At 37.7% G+C, this 23,516-nt stretch overlaps 2 protein-coding genes across 4 annotated transcripts; both read right to left on the bottom strand.

Annotated features, from left to right (window-relative positions):
* Nucleotides 1–1,285: 1,285 nt before the first annotated feature.
* Nucleotides 1,286–7,827, bottom strand: yrdc (yrdC N(6)-threonylcarbamoyltransferase domain containing). 3 transcript variants are annotated; one of them, XM_041987442.1, is made up of 7 exons: nt 7,739–7,827; nt 6,978–7,093; nt 5,767–5,962; nt 5,230–5,344; nt 5,021–5,140; nt 4,818–4,948; nt 1,286–2,084 (listed from the first exon to the last, which is right to left on the bottom strand). In XM_041987442.1, the coding sequence occupies exons 2-7, from the start codon at nt 7,060–7,062 to the stop codon at nt 2,015–2,017; spliced, it is 717 nt and encodes a 238-aa protein (XP_041843376.1). In that variant the 5' UTR covers nt 7,063–7,093; nt 7,739–7,827; the 3' UTR covers nt 1,286–2,014. The 3 variants fall into 3 exon arrangements, with proteins under 3 accessions (XP_041843376.1, XP_041843375.1, XP_041843374.1); XM_041987441.1 differs by lacking the exon at nt 7,739–7,827 and adding an exon at nt 7,172–7,243; XM_041987440.1 differs by lacking the exon at nt 7,739–7,827 and having other exon boundaries at nt 6,978–7,226.
* A 617-nt stretch (nt 7,828–8,444) lies between these two features.
* mtf1 (metal-regulatory transcription factor 1) lies at nt 8,445–23,448 on the bottom strand. Its single transcript, XM_041987439.1, has 11 exons — nt 23,369–23,448; nt 21,318–21,853; nt 18,300–18,538; nt 16,726–16,857; nt 16,424–16,497; nt 15,376–15,509; nt 13,903–13,980; nt 13,646–13,748; nt 12,909–13,561; nt 12,632–12,701; nt 8,445–11,932 (listed from the first exon to the last, which is right to left on the bottom strand). Exons 2-11 carry the CDS (start codon nt 21,786–21,788, stop codon nt 11,454–11,456), a joined length of 2,433 nt encoding a protein of 810 aa, XP_041843373.1. The 5' UTR covers nt 21,789–21,853; nt 23,369–23,448; the 3' UTR covers nt 8,445–11,453.
* Nucleotides 23,449–23,516: the final 68 nt, after the last annotated feature.

The raw sequence follows: 23,516 nt of genomic DNA, 5'->3' as shown, positions 1-23,516 counted from the left end.
TCCCTGTATCACACACTCTGGTCTGAGAATAGTTAAATGGGGAATCAATGGATCTCAATCATCAGGGGGGCACATACCAGGTCAATAAGTCTGAGTCTGAATGAGGTGTTCGTGCCAATATGTAATGTTTGGCTTTTTTTCAAATGTGGTGCAGTGCATTATGGCCTAACATCTCCACTTTGGTCTCATCTGTCCAAATTATGTTGTTCCAGAAGTCTTACCATTTGTTCAGATATAACTTTGCAATTCTATGCTGTCATGTTCTTTAGAGCACAGAGAAGCTTTTCCCTGACATTACTTTCAAACAAGCCCTACTTTAGTCTTTTTCTAATTATACTGTCATTAAAATTTAAAGTTTAACATGCTAACTGAGGCCTGTAATGCCCGAGATGTAGCCCTTGGTATTTTTTGCAATTTCACTGAGCTTTACATAGTTCAACCTTGTGATGTATTCATTTAATTTAAATGATTTACACTTGTGAATTATCTTTTTCACTGTACAAAATTGCAGTCCAAAGATCTGGGAAACAGTCTTGCAACATCTTCCAGAGTGAGCGGCAACAAATACTTTTAATTTTAATGCTAATGCTGGTCCTCCCTGACACTGTCAACACAAACCCGAGTGCTCCAGAAAAACAAGCTTCTCCTACCTACCTACCTATTTTTATTAAAGTGATGAAAGGTGATGGCTAATTAATGAAGCTGATTAGCAGAACCTGGCTACAACTTGCCCTCTTTACATCTTTGGCTTAGTTTTAGTCATAGTGTAATATGTTGTGTGTCATTTCTCTTGCAGGTACCTCATTTACAGGCCTAATCAGGATAAATGACGTTTTTTTTATGCCCCCACACATAAAACCTTTGAATTCTTTGTCATGACTTTGCTTTGAGGGTGTTCAAAAGTGTTTTTCAAAAGCTTCCCACTTACCTAAATAACCTTCTTTTAACCCATCATGAAGAGACAATGTTCACAGTGAGCAATTTTTCCCTTTAGTTTAACAAGGCTAATGCACCGAGGAGTGGCTTTATGAATAAAAAAAGCTGTCTCTGAATGGGTCTCTTTTAGGATTTCATTATAATTCTGCCGCCTTTAATATTAAAGGGTATTTGAAAACCAGTTTTTTAAGATAAGTGGGCTCTTTGATGCATCTTTGCTTGATTTCCATACGAAGGGTACACACTCATGCTCACTTAAGAATCAGTCGTGAATAAAATCCAGACACTTCTGAATAAGTCTCAACCGCCAATGTATGAAAAAGAGAATAGTACTTTTTTTTTTTAAAAAAAAAGGACCTTTTATTCAGGCTTTACAGACAATGTATAATCCACCAAACAGGCTTACATCAGGCACTTCACATGAAAAATAACTCCAGGTAAGCAGTCATGCAGTTTATATTTTTTTCTAACTTATATTGTTTATGAGATGTCAATTTATATGTTATTAATATTTCTTAAGATTGTACTGCAAGCCTCATATTGTCATAAAACATAAAATAAATATATGGGGGAAAAAGTCATAATTTAAATAACTTCCATCCCTTAACGCAGGGATCTCAAAATCTGGTCGTCATGGACCACCTTCCTGCAGGTTTTAGATGTTTCCACACTTCAACACACCTGACTTAAACTAACAATCATTGCGCATAAGTTAACAAGCTGTTGGGTCAATTTTGTTTCAATCAGGTGCGCTGGACCAGGCAATTACACAAACCTGCAGGAGAGTGTCCCCTAAGGACTGGACTTGGAAGTCCCTGCCTTAACGTAACAAAAATAACCATTCAGACCATAAAATGAGTGCTTACTCATTTTCACATCATCATTTATGATCATAAAAAAAAAGAAACCCCAGACCTTAAAGCAGATGCGGACTGCTGTTTAAAACTTGCTCTCTTCCTGAGTTCTGGGTTTTCCCAGAAAATGTCCAAATCCACAGTTTGGTGCTTTCCTAAGCATTCCTGGGTCAAAGCTGGTTGTGCATCTCAGCGAGTGTTTTGGAGTGTGGAAAGTTTAAAGGTCATTCTTTCCCCGAATCCTCTGACAGTCCATATTTGTGCTCCAGCACATCAAGCGTGGAAGAAAGGGCACTGAAAACAGAATTAGGGTCATTTCTTGTTTAATGCACCAAATCCACTTCAGAGCAAGCATGGGAGGTTTGGGGCAGAAGCTCAAAGTCAGAGAGACAAAAATAAACTAAATGCAACCAACTGAAAATATAATATTTTAATTACTTTTGACTTCTATTCGTAGTGAGATTGCTGTAATCTTAGTATAATTAATACTAAACACTTGAGAACAGATTTTTTTTGCAAACAACGGCATATTTTGTGTAAGAGATGCATAATTTCATTATGTGCACTGCTGCTGGAGTGCATTGTGATGCAGTTTTAGTATAAGAAAAATAATAATAGCTCCTTAATGCAAGTGAATATTTGTTTCAGTCTTACGAATCTAAAATTTGTCTTTTTTCCTTTTAATTGTTAAAATAGAAACTATTGCAGGTAACGTGCCAATACCCTCTCACATACAGAAGTAAAAGCAATGGTTTTGACTTGACTGATTAAAGGAAAAAAAAAAAAAAAAAGACATTTCTGAAGTAGTGACTAATGAACAAAGTATAGCTCCAAACCACATATCGAGCAATATTTTGGACAAAGAGTTGGCAGGACCGTGAGGTCTTGCTCTCCTATGGCTGCTTCTCCTCTGCTTCATCAGTGGCAGGAAGGAGACAGCAGGAGAACTGTGAATAAGCTGTTGGCACTTATTCAGTGTTGTTCTTAGGCTTTATTGTTGTGACAGAAGCTGTGCTCAGAAAGAGAAAAAATAAAAATACATTCTGTCTCTTCCTCCTTTCTTTCATATGGTGTTTTACACGTAAGTAGAGGCAAAAATCGAAGCATAGGCTGTGATGCTATTGGTAGAATCAGTGACCTCAAGCCAGTTTTTTTTGTCCAAAACAAGGCAGAGGAAGAAACAGACATTGTCATTCCCAGCTTGTCACATAGTGACCTTTGGTAAAGATCCCTTGGCTTTAGTTTTTAAATGCACAAGGTACCCACTTACAGTGGAGGCTACTGGAGTACACTGAACCCATTATGTTTAGAAAATGAAAAAAAAAACAAACAAAAAAACAAGAAAGAGTGAGATGATTTGAGCTAGATGACAGTGCTTTTTTTTTTCCTTTCTCCAAGGACGTTCAAAGTCAGTCCTCAAGGCTACTGTCCTGTAGGTTTTGTTTGTTTGCTGCTGCAGTGCACTGCAATCAGATTAATGGCTCAACATGCTTGGGCAGCACTTGACAGCAGGCTGTTGAGGAGAACCATTTAATTTGAATTAGGTGAGCAGGAAACATCTAAAAACCTGCATGATTGCAGCCCTTGAAGACCTGAGGTGGACACCCCTGTCCTACTGGAAGAGGATGTCAGAAGATGGACTCACTGTGGTTACAAAAGGATGGACATGGTCAATAATACAGATAAACTGTTTAAATAGTTCTCAGTAGGTACTAAGGGGCCTAAAATGTGCCCACACCATAACACCAGACGGAGCCGTTGATACACAAGGCAGGATGGATCCATGCTTTCATGTTATGTATGTCAAATAAAAAAATACTATCTGAATGTAGCAGCTGCAATAAAGACTCCGACCAGGCAACATTTTCCAGTCTTCTATTATCCAATTTTGGTAAGCCTGTGTGAATTGTAGCCTCAGGTCCCTGTTCTTTGCTTACACGAGTGGCACCTCATGTGGTCTTCTGCTGCTGTAGTCCATCTATTTCAAGTCTGGACATGTTATGCATTAAGAGACTCGAATAACCACTCTTTACAACTAAGGTATGCAGAATATCTTAGTTGTAAAGAGTGGTTATTTGAGTTAATGTTGCCTTTCTATCATCTCCAACCAGCCTGCTCATTCTCCTCAGACACCAACAAGGCATTTTCATCCACACAACTGCCACTCACTGGATATTTTCCCTTTTTGAACCATTCTCTGTAAACACTGGAGAAGGTTGTGTGTGAAAATCCATGTAGCTCAGCAGTTTCTGAAACACTCAGACCAGCCTGCCTGGTACCAACAACCATACTACTTCAAAGTAGTGTGTTTGAAGTTTAGTGTTCAAAGTTTAGTAATGCACTTAAATTCCCTTTCTTCCCCATTGAGATGCTCAGTTTAACCTTCAGCAAGTCATCTTGACCCTGTCTATAAGCATAAACTCATTGAATTGGTGCCATGTGAGGACTGGAGTTAACAAGCAGGTGTACATAATAAAGTGACCAGCGAGTGAATGTTCACGTCTTCAAGACAAACCTTGGAAAAGTTGTTTCTCCTACTACCTCATCACATATTAAAAGTATTTGTTCAGTGTTTGGTGAGGCGAAGGGTTTAGGTGTTTGAATAAAAACAATATGATATACTATAATCTTTTCAGCTTTCAACATTACTCTGCTGATATAACCTGCAAATGTTACATTACCAACTGAGAAGACCCTGTTTATGTACAAATAATGCTTCAGGGGTTTCATGTGCATTGAAAACCAAGGCAGCGGGGTCCTGATCAAGTGACAATATTAGACAAGCTGAGGCTGGGAAAAAAAAATGTATATTTAAGTATAGATCTGGATTTTTTTTTTCTTCAAACCTTTGAAATTTGAGCTCTCCCAGTTTTAATTCCTTCTTAGTTCATAATCAAAATACACTGCATATGCTTTTTCCAGGAAATGTTAAATGTTGAACAGTATGACCACATCCATTTCATTCAAATTTATTCCATGTAAAAAGCAAAAACTGTAAGAATGAGCAGGTTAAATGACTGAACTTACCAGCCAGGTCTGATGATGTGGTATTTGCCGAGTACTGACAAGTCGACTACTGTGGACCCAAGGCGGCTTTGGTCCCCTATTGGTCCACCATCCACAACTACGGCTAGTTTGGACCAGAGCTCCTGAAACTCCTTCAGGGCAAAAAAAGGACATCATTTAACAGAAAATACTCACAATGTACAGCGTTAAGATTTGATACTTACATGTACTTCCACTGTGCTTGTTTGTGAGCTGATGTTGGCGCTGGTGAGAGCAAGTGGTTCATCACACATCTGGCAAAGGCGCCTCATAAAGGCGTGATCCGGAATGCGTACGCCTACAAGCTGAGGAGCACACAGAAAGGTAAACAACAGGTCAATGGATGCTTTGTTTCAAAGCTAAATGCTAATAAAAATTAAACAAAGGGACCTACTGAAGTAAAAGGGTTAAGATCTGTGTTGAGCACTTCAGATCTTTCAAACACCAGGGTGACAGGACCAGGCAGCAGGTCATGCAACAGCTCCTCCACCACCTTCACCTTACAGTACCTATACACAGAAACAGGAACAAATAATCAGTGTGGCTTAATAAATGGGAAGTTAGCTATTTAGATTGTTACTTGAGAAATCCAGATTCTTTAGTATTATTATGATTTTTTTTAAGTTTGAACAAGCCACAAAGAAATGTCAAACAGAAGAGTTTTTTTTTTTTTTTTTTTTTTTTAGAACAGCTGTATCTGTGACTAAACATGTAACATATGTTGGCATAAAGATGTCATCTCTAGCTTTTCCATGTGGGATTCCTCTGTTGTAGTTTAATGTTTGTGCAAAGCAGTGGGTCTAGAAAGACAACGCTACACTATTAATTATCTTTAGCCAAGAACAGTAACATTGATACTTAACATTAAGAAATCAACCATCTATTGAACAAAAACCCAGATCAAAGTAAAACATATGTAACACATGCATACTTATGGATGTCCCGAATTTCTCCAACACAAATTGCCAGTGGCTTGTTTCCGTTTCTTCCTTTAATGTCATATATCTTTTTGACTGCCTCAGAGTTTTGGGCCAGACATGCCAGACCATAGATGGTGTCCGTGGGCACAGCAACAATGTGACCATCTTTCAGAGCATTCACAGTGCAGTTCAGGATGTCAGTGTCATCTGCAGTTTGTAAAAGAAAGGAGTCAGTAGGACATAATCCACAGCAAGACAGACAATGAAAGTAAAGGCTAACCACCCCCCTCCCCCCCAAAAAAACATAAAAGATGCACAAAGCTATCTGCATTTAAAAACCTACTATGTGGTTGTTCTAAAATATTTTTTATTTTAAAATTTAACTTGTTACCATAATCTCTCAGCCAAATTTCAGATACTAACTCATTATCCTAATGCTTAAACAGCAACTTGGGCTCAGTGATGTTTCATATCGAGGTAAGCTGCAGTTGCATTTGCGTATGTTGCAAACAAATAGGAGGTTTTTACAAAAAATGCAAGAAAGAAACCAAATCTGTAAACATTAAACTCTCTCACTTTGTCACAGCAACATTTTATGTTTTATTTCTTTAATTGTTAGAAATTGGCAGAGAAATCCTACATACATTGCAGTCGCTACATGTAACATTGTTTCAATGTTCTGTCCTTCTCAAATAAATACTAAATAAATAAAGAGTGTAAAAACAATTATTTGATACCTATTATAATTCTACAAGGTTGTCAAAGAGTTTATATCTATGAAAACCATAATTAGCCTACAATATTATCCATTTCCAAAGCTTGTTACGAGGTCAGATCTTTGCAAAGTGAATAAATAAATGACATTATTTAAATGAGTCTAATTATAGTTATAGTTACTCTCCATTATTAGATTTATAACAAAGGAAAGCAAATATAGTACAAAATCATATTTTTCCGCCATCGTGTCTATCGTGGATAGACAGTTAACTGTCACATGTTTTTGGTAATTTTTTTTTTTTTGTTTGTTTTTGTCGCCAGCTGTGTCAGGGGAAAGTAATGAGGAAATAATAATAATAATAACAAAAAAACTGCAATTTAAAAAAAATTAAGACATAATTGGGGGCTTTCTTGTTACAGCCTGTTTTGCCATACACTAACTGTAAAACCCAGCATTTAATTTATATCAAGTAAGAGCCGAAGGTAGTTGGTAAATGACATGTACCTGTTTGGACTCCCTGATCAATGGACGGCCCGTTGGAAAGCGGCAGCAGCAAACGCAACAATTTGGTCTTGGGGTCCTTACACATCTCTGCTCCGAGCCTCTGAGCCGCTGCTGAACTGTGAGCAAGTCTAAATTTAATGAATTTAGCAGCAAAGTACGCAAGTGAATTCATGCAATCTGGCTTACTGACATACACGACCAAGGAACATGTTGCCTGACGTAATGAGAAATCGCTTCCGGGTTACACCCTCCAAGGCAGACGTCACTTTTCTTAAAGGGCCAGAAAAAAAAAAGCAAACAAAAAAAAAAAAAAAAAAAAAAAACTTGAATCTCCTAATCTGATTAATGTAATTGATATACTTGGTTGTTTAATAGGTGTTTTAAGTTAGTAATATTTGGCATTCTAGACGAGATATAGTTTTAGTTAGTTTAAAATCATTATTTAAAGAAAAAAAATATCTGTGCATACCCTATCCTTAACAGTCTGTCACGTTCGTTTCTTTAAAGACAGGGAATTGATTTTTTTTTTAAATACTCATCTAATTCCATACAGAATTACAATGTGAAATGACAAAATCTGCAGTTAAAATGATTTAGCATAGCATTAAAGAAATTGCTATAGTGAATTTTTCAGTTAATAAAATAACATCAAATATTGTCTCTGTGTTAGGCTACAACATTTTCCACATCGAAAAAATATACTCCTCCGCTGTTTCGATTTACTTATTTCATACTGTAAAGTAATAATATTAACACTTTACTCTGCGGTCAGATGAGCAGCCACACGTCACCTGCTCAGTCTGTTAATCGCGCAGCAGCTTGAAAATATGACCACCTGTGAACACTTAAAACAATGAAGACATCTGCTGACAGGTAACACTGTAAGGACGATATGTCGACGGTCATGAACTTGGATAAAGGTATTAAAAATTTAAATAACAAATATTAGACCTTTGGCAACAGGATATAGGCTACCATGTTATCTATTTATGTCCAAAAGTCTCAAAAGCAGAAGATACTGAAGCGCAGCAGATCGATGGGGAGTCTACATCGTTACAACAGGTCGGTCACAATTACAAGTTCGACCTGTAAATGGCTTTTTGTTCTCACTGACATTTTGTCGGGATATTTGATTCTTAAAGGATATGGAGGCCATCGAAGATAGACTGATCACACTTTCTGATAAGATAAATCTGTGCCAATCAGTCCTGAATGATTTGAAAGACCTGAGTGACACGTTGGTGGTGAGTGCTCTTCCCTTCTCTCTATTTTCTTACAAACATATTAGAGCTTCTGTGTTAACTGTTCTTTGTTGCAGAGAAAATGTCTTGAGGATGTGTCCTTACAGCCACAGAAGTGAACAAAAGAGAGCCTTCCAGTATCAAAGTTTTAACTGCTGTGTTTGAATAAACTCCATGACTGCAATTTTAGGTGTAAATATTTCACCAAGCACACACATCTCAGTGACAAGGATAAGGTTTTATTAGTATTATATTGCTCTCAATTCATAGTTATTAATTTATACAAAACGAGCATAAGCAAACATTTTGACATTATACATTCTTTCAAAAATACAAATCCTTTACAATTCTTCACTCTTTGGGTGTCAGACATTTCTTTGGAAGCATATGGTTGCCTATATTAGTCCAATATTGCCCATTTGGAAAAATGTTGGCATTGACTGACTTTTCTCAATCTCCAGTTTTACATTAGTGATCAAACTATCTGCTTCCAAATAAATGTCACCATTAGTGACAAAGTTACCTTTTCAGGTAGACGTCAGACAGAAAACTGGGCCACAAGTTAAACATTTCTGTTTAAAAATTAAGTTAATGAAAGCTGACAAATGATTAAACTATGTGAAAGGCTGAGATGATGAGATGAAATGGAATGAGACCAGTGTAACATGAGTAAAAGGAAAAGCTGTGTTCATTTAATCATAATTCTTAAAACAGAACCATTCATTCGCTAAGTACTTCCCCAAACAAATCAAATGGTTTTGAACCAGTTACCTCAGAGGCAAGACTGCATGTGAAAGGAAAGATGTGGTGCAACATTCAAAGGAATAGTACCTGATCCACACGCTTCAAAGTCCAGATTTGCGACACAGCAATCTTAGATATTAAACGTATTACACTTGAGTCTAAGCAGATTCTTTTGATAGAGATGCACTGGAAAAATAACTTGCCAATGGATGTCTGCATGAAAGTTGGTAACAGAAGTCTGTCTTGTGAAAAAGGCATACATAGCCTGTCTTTGAACTTGAAATTGCATAGTTGTGTACATTGACAACATAAGAATGTTAAGGATATGAGCTTAGCTGACAGCTATTTTTTGGGGCTGTGTTTTAAATAGATTTTGACATCTGTGCATGCAAGAAATGGTCTAAGCGCATATAAATGGAGCCACTTGCAATATTCACCAATAAAATTAATACTGGTCTGGCTGAATTAAGCCCAGTTTTCTAGAAAATCTGCCTTGTCTGCACTCGTCAAACAAGGGAAAGCTACTCTTAATGGTTAAATGGGGAAAAAAAATAGCTCAGTGATAAACCTATTAAAATTTAGTCTTCTGATTTGCATCTGTTATCACCTAATATCTTTTTTTTTTTAGCAATGTTGCATAAGCATGAAAAACTAAGCAAACATTCCAACAAGAAAACCACTCAGATCAAGGAAAAGTACAAGAAACCTTTTTGCCTCAGTGACCGGCTACTGCCTGAGATCACCTGAGAGACTTTGATGGCGGGTATGCATGTGTGAAGCAGAGATGGTCGAGACAAGAAGGTTCACAAAATAAATCATGTTGTAAGGCCAAGTCTTAACACTCTAACCTACAGGAGATAATGCCTTTGCTTGCCATCATTGCAATGTGTCCCATGTGAAACAATACTGTTAAATTATACTCTGAGGAGGCTATGTGTTACATATATTCTGTTACAATACGAACTGTACAGGAGCTTCTTTATCGGACTATTCAACAAAGCAAAAACTCAAACTGCATAAATGCGACAGGGAGCAGAACGCAAGTTTTACATTAGCTCCAAACTCTGAGTTAGTAATTCAAAAGTCTATACAAAAATACAAATCCTAGAATAATCTACACGCTTTTCAAACATGTTTACACTAAAATGCACTATATTTACACCGTATCCAGGACACCATCTTTTAAATGCTACTTTACAGCAGTTGTATACAAAAAGTCTGTAGTGGTGCTGCACCTCAGCTAACAAGCTGTCAGGTTATTCTCTTCATAAGATAGTGTGCAACAAACAGAAGAGTGCAGCAAAATGTAGGGCTACTGCAAGTGTGGGCCTTCTAGTAAAGAAAACAAGTCTGAGTGACAAATGAAAGGAATTGGGATCAGTCATGAGTTGATGAATCCCTGAGAGGGTCACAACCCTAAAAAACATGGGATGTCGACAGCAGTTTCTTACTGTTTAATTGTGAATTATTCTTGCGAATGAGCAGATCCTTGAGGGTAATTTGCGTCACTGTGCAGTGTACTCGAGGTGCCGCTTAACTTGCTTTTAGCCATATACATTGTTTTTGAATGGATAAAAATTCAGTAACAACAAAAAAGCAACTTAAAAATACAAGTGATTGGAATAAATTATTCTGCTATCTCAAAGATAATAGTTTTACCAATATAATGAAAGAATTAACATTTAAATAAATTAACATATACAATTTAAGTTAGTTTAAGTTATAGGCAACTTATTGAATTAATGCCATTTAAAAAGACAGGCAGATCTGATCACAGGTTCTTTTCTTGATTAGTAAATATCAAAAGAAGTAGAAAGAAAAGAAAAATCACATTTTCTTATCTATATTAGTCTTCCTAGAAAACAAAAAGAACACTAAGGAAACCACTATGACAGCCAAATCAGGCGCCATGTGGCCAACTCCTTTAAATTTCTGCTGGGAGCAATGGTTCATTAATATAATAGCAAATTCCTCAAATACAGTGCATTCTGGTCAGCTGCATTCCAGCTTTAAGTATTAGGACCTGTAGTACAGTACAAGGATATACAGACAAGTTTTTGTTTCCTGCTTAGGTCTGTAGATCAATTAATCAATCTTATCAGTGCTTGGAGAACACACTTGTTTTGATTCAATCAATTCAGTTGATCAGGAGGATTATTATACACAGGGCATGTTTCCACATATAATTCACTGCCATTTTTCTGCAATATGTAGTGTTCAAGTTGCTAAATCTCAATAAGTAAACTAATTCTGTTTCTAAAAACTCAACTTCTGCAATGATCCTCAACAGAAAAGTTATTCATAGTCTGTGTATATGTTGCGCAGTGTCATTCAGAACAGGATGTACTGCATGGACAAAGGGGTTTGATGTACACACTATATGGGAAAGAGGCATTGCTTTGCAGAGTGATTCGTGATGTGGGTGGAATCGACGTTTGTAGATGAGTGGGTGCAACAGACAAACACATGGTGCCAGGCTAGGAAGGCAATTCTAAGGATCGCCATCAGCGGCCATGTTGAAGTCATCAGCAACCAGCAGCAAAGCCTCAATGTTGGCAGCCGTCTCTGGACTCTGCATAGAGAGGAAGTCGGAGACGTCCATGCTGGCTAACCCGTCAGATGGGGGTGGGTTGGAGGCAGTGCTACTCACTATGGTGGAAAAAGTCTGAGCTGCGGAGGAGTTGGAAGAAGTACTAGAGGAGACCTCCAGCCTCACCTCACCCACCTTGGAGGAAGACTTGGGAAGGCAGCATGAGGAAGATGAATTGTCTCGATGGTGTGATGGCTCAGACAGAAGAGGGGGAGGGGGATCTGACGGTTGATGTTGTGCTGGGGTTGACATGATTGAGGAGGCACTCTTTGCACTCTTGTCTTTAGCAGAGTCCCTGCAGGCACATTGGCACTGACAGGATTCTTCCTGTTTTATGATGATAACTGGTAAGCTGAGGCCAATTTGTTGGACTGAGTTACCTGAAACAGAAACTTTAAGTCAGGCCTGAGATGTCAACATGTTTTTATTACTTAAATGATGCTGGCAATCATCCATGTCTGACTGAAGGACACCAGTCAAAGCCTTGCATGTAGTTGGATCTTTCGATACTGAGAAAGCGGCACAGTGATATTTCTTCCTGCAATTCTGTACATTTTGAGTCATCTATGTTTTGCTGTTACATGTTGATGTATTAAACCAGGGGTATCAAACTCTAGTCTTCGAGAGCCACTATCCTGAGGGTTTTAGATGTTTCACCACTTCAACACACCTGACTCAAATTAATGGATCATTGTGGAGAACTTAACAAGCAGCTGGATCCTTTAGATTTTAATCAAGTGTGCTGGAGCAGGGAAACACCTAAAACCAGCAGGACAGCAGACCAGAGTTTGACATCCCTGTATTAAACCACTGTAATGCAACACTGTTCTGACACTATATTAAGTAAGCATCTTGGAGTAGCATTTGTATGACAAATGCATAGTGACAGTATGCTACTGGCATCAACAATCAACTTATAAATCTACCAGTAAATGAATCCTGTTAAAGCTAAGTGCATCAATGTATGTGTGTGTATATGTGGCAAAACAGATTTATGATTTCATTAGTTTTTTGGCAGATGCCCATAGCATAATGTGCAAAAAAAAAAAATATCAGTAATTCCCCACGTGCTGGCTTACCGGCATTTCCTCCCACTGGTATGGCTGTAGTGAAGAAAACCTTTTCTACTTTTGGAGCTCCTTGATGTGACTGTGAACACAGAGTGATGACGTTTGACACACTAGAAGGTATATCAGGTGGATTTCCACTTGAATATCTTGCTGTATTTAAAAAAATACTAAAAAATTTAAAAGTTCAATATATTGCTTTGCTACTGTAACTATAGGGTCAACACTGATGATCTCTACATTTAAAAGTTCAAATCAACATGTAAACATGGGTGTGAGCATTACTCACTGCTTGCTCTGGGTTCTGCTGGCTGTTGGCAGCACTGCTGAGGATCCACTGGAGGTTCTGGTCAGACATGACCAGGCTTGGCTGCAGCAGGTTTGGGGTTGATGCTATGGTGATGGTGGCAGGGGTGGTAGGCAGACCAGGGCCAGTGTTGGCAACTGGGTTGTTGGCCAAAGGCACGGGTTGAGCCACAGCTGTGAAACCATCTGTTGTGGTGCCTGCAATGACAGCAGCAGGGGCTGGTGCTGTGGTGGTCTGCACAGGAGCCACTGGAGGGTGAATGGAGGTGGGTGGCGGCAGAGGAGCGGTCTGAGTAGCACTTTCTGACTGTAGGAATGTGGGTGGTAGTGCCACATAGTGCTGGGGGGTGATATGGTTTTGTGCTTGGACAGAAACCTGAGGCACATCTGAGATCTGATGCGGCCCACTTGGTTGCATGAAAGAGGGAGGCTGTGTGGAGCTGACAGCAGCGGTGACAGTGGCAGCAGCCTGAGAGGAAGAGTTTTGAATCTGCTGCGAAGAGGCTTCCATGACAGCAGCATTATGGGAACAGGAAGATGGAGAGGTAGGCGTGACAGAGAAAGAGATGATAGATGAGGAATCAGTCACCGCTGGTTGAGTAGAGGTCTCTAGGCTGAATGGTTCAGAAAGGCTCTCTGAGGAGGAAAATCAAAGCTTAGTAAATAACAGAACATTTAATAAGAATCCAAACAGGCAGGTTTTAAATAGCATGTTCTAACCGTTGGGATTGGCATCATCTTGGCTGACGCTATTTTCAGGACTTTGAAACATGAGCTCAAAGATTCTCACAGGGGTCACATTATTGAGGTCCAAGTTTTGAGCCTGTAATAAAATAAAAAAAAAAAACAAAAAGATCAATGTATACTTATTGATCTGAGGTGTCAAAATATCAATCTTAATGATACTGACATTTTAGTGATTTTCTTGACAGCTCCTAATTAGTGTTTGACAAAAATGAAGAAATGGTCAGACTTACATTATGGATGTTCTCTCGTAACTCTGAGTCTGTAGAGATGAGGCTCAAGTCACTGAGGCACAGCGAGTGATTTGCATCCTGCAATTAAGAGATGAAAAAAATTCAATCAATAGTTGCAAGGACAATAGGATCAGGAGTTGAGTCATGCAAAAAGACAGGGACACTGAAATTGTGAAAGAATGCAGCCTTTACTGTATTTTTGTAATTAAATCTAAGTTTTAAAAAACAAAACAAAAACAGTTTACCATAAAAGTTAAACTAATACATCAGTGTTGTCATGATGGTTGGCTTTCCATCTCTGATGCAATACTCCGAGTACAAGTATAGTCTGGATACAATTCAGCCATTCATTTTTAAGAAGTATGTAGGTCCAATTTTTTACTTTGAACCACAGATTGAGGGCCAAAAATCCTGTTGTGTGGACATAAGGCAAGGCTAATTTATTTGTATAGCACATTTCATGTACAAGACAATTCAAAGTGCTTTACATTAAACATTAAAAGCATTTCAGCAGGGAGCTATAACAAGTGAAAAAAAAACATTAAAAGAAATAAAATTAATAAAAACAGAAAGAAAAAGCTAAGATAACATAGATAAAATGCAAGAAATAAAGTTCCAGTGTGGGGAAAAACTATATTAAAACATGATCAAGTTTAAAAATTCAAGCTTAAAAGAAACAGATGCAGATCTGGACTCTAAATAAAAACTACTGAAATGCAGCAGAGAACAGGTGGGTCTTTAACCTGGATTTTAATAAACTGAGTGTTTCAGCTGATCTGAGGCTTTCGGGGGAGTTTGTTCCAGACATGTGGAGCATAGAGGCTGAATGCAGTGTCTCCATGTCTGGTTCTGACTCTGGAAACTGATAAGAAACATGATCCAGATGACCTGAGGGGTCTGGCAGGTTCATACTGGGTCAAGAGGTCACTGATGTATTTTGGTCCTAAACCATTCAGAGCTTTATAGACCAGCAGCAGAACTTTAAAGTCTATCCTCTGACGAAAAGGCAGCCAGTGTAAAGACCTCAGAGCTGGACTGACGTGGTCCACTCTCTTGGTCTTAGTGAGGACTCGAGCAGCAGAGTTCTGAATCAGCTGCAGGTGTCTAATTGATTTTTTAGGTAGACCTGTAAAAATACTGTTAGAATAATCAAGCCGACTAAAGATGAAAGCATGGACTAGTTTTTCCAGGTCCTGCTGAGACATCAAATATTTTACCCTTGATATATTAAGGTCATAGTTGGCAATGATTCTCTTAATGAGCTTCTCAAAGTTAAGGTCTGAGTCCATCAATACACTCAAGTATTGATGGACTAAGAACAAGCGTTTTTGTAAATAAAAATCTGCAAGTTTAATTAACTCAAGGGTATTGTCAGCACCACTGAGTGCTCTCTACTTTTAAATCCAGCCCACCTAGATTCAAAGCATAAAGCCCAATATAATGACAGCTGGGGAACAAGGCAACTGCTCGTACTTCAGAGTGTGGATGGGTGAGGGTGACGCTGAAGGACTGTCCTTTGTCATGGCCTCGGATGTGACTCTTCAAACTGTACTGACTGCTAAAAGTCTTCTCACAGCCGTCACTGGGACAGTTGAATGGCTTCTCCCCTGCAGAACAAGAAGGACCAAAAGAATCAATACAGGATGACCCTAAAGGATGAGAGATGTCTTTACAATCCAGAATATTCTTTAGTTTCTCACCTAATGTGCAAAGAAAGAAAAAAGAAAAACATAATTCAAGATCAAAGCTAATTCATTTAATTTATTTTATTCTATTTCTGGTGACTTTTGAAAGAAAATGTGACTATATTTTTTCCATTATATAAACCAAAGCAATGAGGTTGAATAATGTTAAATTGGGAAAGTGATCTTGTATTGGTTTAATCTGTACACACCTGGAATTAAAGAACTCATTTGACTCTGACTTGTGTTTCACTTTGTTTTTTATGCATGTGGAGATTTAAATCTTCTTCCACAAAGCAATGCCACAAATCAGGTAACACCTTGGAGTGTGAGGTTTGACTATTAAAGTAGCTATGTGCAGGGCTTGAATGCGCATGTGCAAGTTTGTGCATGTAAAATTAGTGCAGTGCACCTAATTTTTGACAGCACATGCACCCGTGCGAGTGAGGAGAAAGCCAGTAACTTGAAATTAACCATTGGATATTGTTCCCTCTGTGTTTACAAGGAAGTCAGCTTCACACCGCTTTAAATTTATCTTAAATAATTTACCTTAATAATTCATCTTAAATACTTTATCTTAAGTACTTTAAATATAAAAGTTTACAATACACAAGTGTTGAATCATTACTGTGAAAGAAAAGAAGAGACTTACAGTAAACAAAAAGAACACGTGTGTTTAATTTTTTGTTACTTTTATAAGATTAAATTTAAAATTAATAGTTCATAAATTTGGGTTTTGCACCTAAATTATTTTTGGTGCAAGTAATTTATTTTTGTCATGTGCACCTTTTTATAAAAATGTGTATGCGTGAAGTCAAAGACAAACCAAAAATATATACCTGTGTGGGTTCGAACGTGTGTTTTTAGATGATGACTTGCTGCAAAAGCCTTCCCACAACCATCATGATCGCAACTAAAAGCAAAGAAAAAGAAATGGCAGAATTGCTTACAATTAACTGCAAAGAAGAAAATGATGAAATGTCAATACAGTGTATTTGACTAAATTGTTCCAAATTGTTTGCATACAAAGGAATCATTCTCAGAGACAATTACCGCCACCTTTGAGAATGTATTAGTATTGCAATTCCTTTAACTTTAGTCAGGAATGGATTAAATCTGGTGTGATAACGGGAATACTCACCGAAATGGCTTCTCCCCAGTGTGTGTGCGAATGTGCTTCCTCAGGTCACTAAGCGTGGTAAAGTACTTTGTGCATCCCTCCGATTCACAGTTGAACGTCTTGCCTGTGTGAAGTCTCTGGTGTGCTTTTAGCCTGCAGAGACAATCAAGGGTTCTTCATTAAATCACAATGGGAGGCTTTGTGAGAAAAGCAAAGCAAGCACAGCAGCTTTACAAAGTGTGTGCCTGCTCCTTCCACAACTTTAAAATGTTTTAACAGCATTTTTTTTTTAAACGACTGACCTTGATGGCGTCAAAATTCAATAGCAGTATTCAGGCACACAAGAAAACCAACTGAGCAAAGCTCATTCTGTCAGTAGTAAAAAGTCTGACAGAATCTGGACAGCAACGGATGTGGAGAGAGCAAAGTAATGTTATTAAAAAGAGAATCCATCCATGTGTAGCATTGGATGGCTGCCTTGAGAAATAGCCTCTGACAAGAGAGTTGATTCTGATGGTGCAGCTCCATCAAGTCTGACACATGATGTCATAGCAGCTGAAGCGATAGAAGCCAGAGGGCTATGAAGAGGTCTTCTTGAACAGGGAAAATCTAAATGCATAACATGTTGACAATTAATTGGTTTTGGTCAGAATAAATAAGCAAAAGTTTGTTGAGGTTCTAATGTTTTTAAGCATTTTCAAGCAGTGGCTTCTGATAATTTGTCAAAGTATCCATACTCTATTAAGCTGTCAAGCTGACTGCTGTGTCATGCTGCCTTCTCCCTCCTGCAGTCAGATTATTTTCATTTAGGAAGACAAGGTAATAAGGGAAAGGCTTTCAGTTGAAGAGGGAAAACATACAAGACTGTATGTATGCACTGTACAATAACAGTACGCTGCTTTCTATTGGCAATATTTTAAGGAATTGTTTTTTACTTCTGGTATACTCAGAAAAAACTGCATTATCATCATTATGATGCAAAGGTCACAAGATCATAATTTCATATCTTTATCATCAGGGCCAAAAGAATTTGTATATTTATAAATACATTTAGTTAATATTATTTATTTATTTTTATCTTTTTACAGGACTAGATCATATAATTTAAAGGAGAAAAAGAGTTGTTGAAGGAGTGAGAAGTTTAAGGAGTTCAGCGCAACCTAGTAAAAAAAACAAACAAAAAAAAAAAACTATTGCTGACATTTAACAGGAGAAACGACTAATTATCAGACTTTTACTTGGTGGTTAAATATTTTCTTCATATGAATTATATGATTTTTTTTGTTTGTATTGGTTCCATGTATTTTTATACATAATACAGTATTTGTATAATAAAGTTAGACCTTAGAAATTGAGGGTCCAAAGAATATACTACAAATATACTTTTTGCTTTGCCCAAAAGTACATTACAAACACTAAACAAGAATGCAACATGTAATAAAATATTTAGATTTGTCTGACATTTTTTGTAAGGTAGATATTAATGTAAAAGGGACTTGTATCATTCATTATATGACTAATGAAAAAGGTGTAACAAAACTTTTAAGGATAATAATGATCTGCATTTAACTGATTAAAAATGTGTGAGAGCTCACCTGTATAGTGTATTAAAGGCTTTTTCGCAGCCTTGAACATCACATTCGAAAGGCTTCTCCTTGGTGTGAACACGTACATGGATCTTGAGACTATAGGAGGTGAGGAAGGCCTTTCCGCAGCCCTGCTGATTACACACAAATGTGTACTCGCCCCGGTGTGTCTTCTGATGTGTCCGCAGGTTTCCTGCTGTGCTGTATGTTCTTGTGCAGCCTTCAAATGTGCACTGGTAGCGCTTTACCTGATGGAAGCAACAGATGATATAATAAATTAATTTCTACTTATGCCAGCTAAATGAAAATAGTCCAATTACCTCTGATAAGAACATATTAAAGGGTCATCATTTTTCATGTTATATGAAGAGAATCTGAGAGGGTCCAACCTTTCAAAGGGGACTTAAACTCAAGTGACTCAGCCACAGGTCAGTAAAAGGAGCATTTGAGCATAAAGAACAGCAAAGATGACTAACCTTCTAAGCAATACAGCCCATCTGATTCTGTTTCACAGCATCAGTGTCCACAGCACTGTAGCAGTATCTTGCTCTTCCCTAACACAAACACCCTGGGGCAATTTAAATAAAAGCAGTCCATTCTCTTTTTATAAAAATGCTGTCGTGTATTGAACACAAAGCCAAGGTTAGGAAGCTTGTAGATGGCCTCATTGACAAAAGGCCCTTTTTTTGTCAGCTTGCGTTACCCCACTAACTTACTAAGCTGATTATCTAGGAGTTAACACATAATAATTTACATAAAAGCAACACAAATGCTGTTACAAAAATATTTAATGTCTCAGTAAAACCCCATAATACAACCTCCACTCATTATCTCACTTCAGAACACACACAAGCCTCCCAGTAACAACTTACACTGCTCTTATACAATATCACAGCTGTTTCAGGTTTTGCTTTTACAGACAACCACTAATCTGAATGATAGGTAGTCTAAAGCCATTCATTCTGATTCTTAGTGTGGGAGAGATGATTTGTTAAGCAAAGATTCATGCAAAGTCACTGCAGAAGCCTGCTGAAGTTTCCCGCTCAGTACAGCATTCATCTCCCACACCAATGTGACTCTTTTACACAGTCAATTTGAAAAATGTGTCAGAGCATTCATGTTGACCTCCTACATGCATTATGGAAGATTTCTCCATTATGCATTTAATGGTTGTATCAACATATATAAATGAACTTGCATAGTGTTCTGTGGTGGTTTTCTGTTTATACAAACTAGAGTGAAAAACTCAAGACAGCTACATATTTATTAACTGTACAGTGTAGTTCTATGTTTTAAGGGGAAAAGGAAATGTTTCCATTTCCATTTTCTAGAAGTATTTTTTAGAGATAAGTGACCTTCATAAGAGGCTAGTTTAGGCCACTGTTCCTTTGGCAATTTGTGTATATATGATCTATATATTGTGTATATGATCAAAAAACAGTCATGATAAATCCGAATTCTTAAACAAAGAAAACAATTCATATACACTGATCATAACCATAAAGCACCATAAACAGTAATCAAAATATTTAATAAAATGTACTAATATAGATTAAATACAGAGATTATCATAAACCTCTGTACACGTTTTCTTTCACACAAATTTAATAGGCTTTTATGATTTTCTTCAGTGACATTATGCTGAAGATTACAATACTTCAATGTACAAAGAAAATCGGGTAATGTCTCAAACTCATGTTCACAATCTTTCTTTTTTTTCCACTAAAAAGAGGATGTGACACATAACCAGAATGACTCAGAACTGAAAGAACAGTACTGCACCATTTCATTTTGCAGTTGTGTAGAAAATAGATTGTGCCTTCTCCTCTTGTATATTATTTCAACTATATTGTAAGAAATAACAGGAAAATACATAGATTTCTGTCAAATAAGGTAGCACAAACTATGTCATTACAGCACATCATTGATTATGCATATTGTAGTGTAGGCTGCTGTTATTGCAGTCCTTTATGTCATTCAATTCTCTAGCCTCTCATCTCATGACTGCAACTGGGTGCAGAAGTCCTTGTTTTGATCTTTGTCAGATATATTGCTAACTCAAGTGCCACACCAACCAGAGCCTGCAGCTGGTGAAGAACTGGTTCATGTGCTGCTACACCAAGCTCATTGAGGCAGCGGAGCAGAAGGACGACTGTCGGATGCTGCAGGCCAAGATTGCAAAGTTGAACTGCGTCAGTGGGATAAGAGTCTCAATATAGAAGAAAACATATTTTGCTCAGTTACTTATTTGTGCCAGGGATTAGCTTTCCTGCACTCGATGGTCTGTATGGTTTAGAAATTCCCCCGACTATTATTCTGCCAGAATCAGAAATTTAGATGTTTCCAACATCTGGAAACATCTAAATTTCAAGACTTAAGAAACTTATCAACCAAGAGTGCTTGGCCTGAAGACAACTCAAAGAATCTTTAGAATCGTTTTTAACTAATTGCAATGATATACAATTTTTATTTATTATTATTATTATTTGTCTGTGCGTCATGTCCTGGAATGCCAGTGCCAAGACTTTAAGGAAATTTACAAAAAAACAACAGACAAAAAAAAACAAAAAAACAAAGCAACCAGGCCTGATATGTTTTTTTTTTTCTCAGAACTTTCCAATTTCAATTGGAAAAAAAGACACTAAAGGAAAAAAAGGTGCATTTTATCCTTGCACTGTCACCCTCCATTAATGCTACAAACAGAATCTAAATCTGTGGAAAACACTGTTACAATGCACTGTCAACCTCCATTAAACAAGCAATGCATTCCACTTTTGGTAAGAAAACTTTACTTGTCTGAAAAATCTTTAAACCATCTGCTCTTTTGTTAAGCATTTGTTTAGAAAAACTGAAAGAACTCTGAGAAACGAAACAAAACAATTACTTCAGCAATAACCAACGAAACCCATGAACTATTTTTGCAACAATCAATAAAAGCCTTGAAAACTCAACAGGGTATATATGCTTTTTATCAGCAGAAGGTGTGCTTCCCCTTTATTTGGAAAAAATGCACTTATTTAAACTTACCTCTCTCTGCTTGGTCTCTGGGCACTCAGAGTGCAAGGTGAGCGTAGCCCCCTCTATGTTGCGTGGCATTGGGGTGGAGCCTGGATTTATTGTGAACTGAATCTGATCTGGAGAAATTGTGTGGTGTACATAACCCTGTGACATGCCATCGGGGTCTGCCATAAAGGCCAGAGAGCCCTCCTCTTCATCTCCATCACCCTCTCCTTCAGTGAGGAAGGTGACTCCATCCTCATCCCCACCACAGTGACCCTCCTCTTCGCCTTCCTCATCCAGCCGTATGGGGTCACGCTCAATGAGTACTGTGGTGCGATCATACACACGACCAGAGGATGATGAAGGTTCAGCAATGAGACCATCATCTTTGTCAAAATGGATCTTGTCATCTTCTTCTTCGTCGTCGTCACGCTCCAGGTGATCTACTTCCACCTCAAAGTACATAGGCGCCTCCGTATGAGGGCCATTCTCACTCATGGTCCCTGGTGCCTCCTCTTCTGTTCCAAAGGAGGACTGCACACTTACACTAATAAAGATACACCCTGAAAAATAAATGAGCTGAGTTACTTAAGGCCTTACTTTCGCTTTGAATAGTTAAAGAAAATTAAAGTTTACTTGGATGGAATAGCACACCATAGGGCAATTAAAACTAGAAAAAAAACAAATTAACAAAAAAAACTATAACTGAATGAAAACATGGGCAACATAAACAGCTAATAAATAAATAAATAAATAAAACTGAGGCAAACTCTGTGTTTTTGTTCATTTGTTCTTGCTGTGTTGTTTTTATAGAGTACATTTTTCAGTGCAAGGTAAACCTGTCCCTCGTGATCAAATGTAGAGGTAGTTGAGATAAGGGTTATTCATCTAAAACATGGGTAACCAAGTCCAGTCCTCCAGAGCTACTGTCCTGTAACTTATAGATGCCTCCCTTGTCCAATACACCTGAATCAAATGAATGACTCGTTACCGGGCCTCTGCACAGCTGAATGACATGCATAAGGGAATTCAGCCATTTGATTTAGGTGTTTGGAGAAGGGATCCAAAAACAAAAGCAATGTTGCTTAGTCGAAATCTCAGCTTGAACATAAAGCTCTGCTGTCAACTTCTAAACTTTTTTGACAGGCAGGGACATATACCCAAAAAACTGACTTCTAAATGTCCGTTGTTACAGGAAATTGTGATATTATCAAATAATAAAGACAAACTAACTCAACCCCCCCTACCCCCCCGAAGGTTTAAAAAAAAAAAAAAAAAAAAACTCGCTTAAAGGAAGCATTTCTCCAGTTTAAACAAACTGACGCTGTACATCGAGAACTTTCTAACGCAAATCAAACGGAAGCGGCTGAACTTAACTAAAGAACCAAATGACACTCTTTCATAGTTCCAGTGAAAAAATACACGCCAGGCGGCTTTTTAATAAAACATTATGCGTCACTTATTTAGAGATGCCAAACTAATGGCAATGTCAATCAACTTTTCCACATGCAACATGGTTAGCTAACGTTTCCAACAAAAAGGATAACAGAGGGGCCTCATGACAGCAAGTCACAACAAAACATAGTCTTTGCTGAGAAGTTAACAGCATGTGAGTGACAATGTATCAAATCTTACAATACCGAGGTTGTTAGCAGTACATCGTTAGCAAGCTGTTTATGTAGCCGCTGGTGAATAACTGGTTTAATATTTCAGAACATATCCAAAGCTAGTCATTTTTCTATTGTAAAACGCAAATGAGCGTTTTTTCTTACTTTTTAATACTTCATAGTTTGGCTGCTGACTACATTTTTTTTTCGTGTGTTAAATGTAACTAAAGGAACACTAGTAAGTTAGCATTACGCAAGCTATGTCAACTACAACATATTTCTCTACACATGCAGATTTGCTAGGTAGCAACTTAGCTCGTGGCTAAGGAGCAAGCTAGCAACGTTAACTGTCGATAGCTGATATTACCTATCAACCCAGCAGCAGAAACAATATGTTTAATGCTATTATTATACAATAAAATTGCATACTAACGCCAAAATTAACCAGCTAGACGTAAATGACATATTTACCTTTATAAATGTGAGCCTGATCCCTATGCTCGGGAAAATAAGCACTTTCTTCCTACCTCCTCCCTACAGTTTGATGCCATACAACGTCACACATCATAGCCATCCGTGATGAATTATGGGAAATACAAAATGAAGAAAAAAAAAACTA

This window comes from Melanotaenia boesemani, chromosome 6, assembly GCF_017639745.1.
Source record: "Melanotaenia boesemani isolate fMelBoe1 chromosome 6, fMelBoe1.pri, whole genome shotgun sequence".
In the NCBI taxonomy this organism is placed as follows: domain Eukaryota; kingdom Metazoa; phylum Chordata; class Actinopteri; order Atheriniformes; family Melanotaeniidae; genus Melanotaenia; species Melanotaenia boesemani.
Note: the sequence above shows the minus strand (reverse complement) of the source record. Positions and strands in the feature narration are given on the sequence as shown.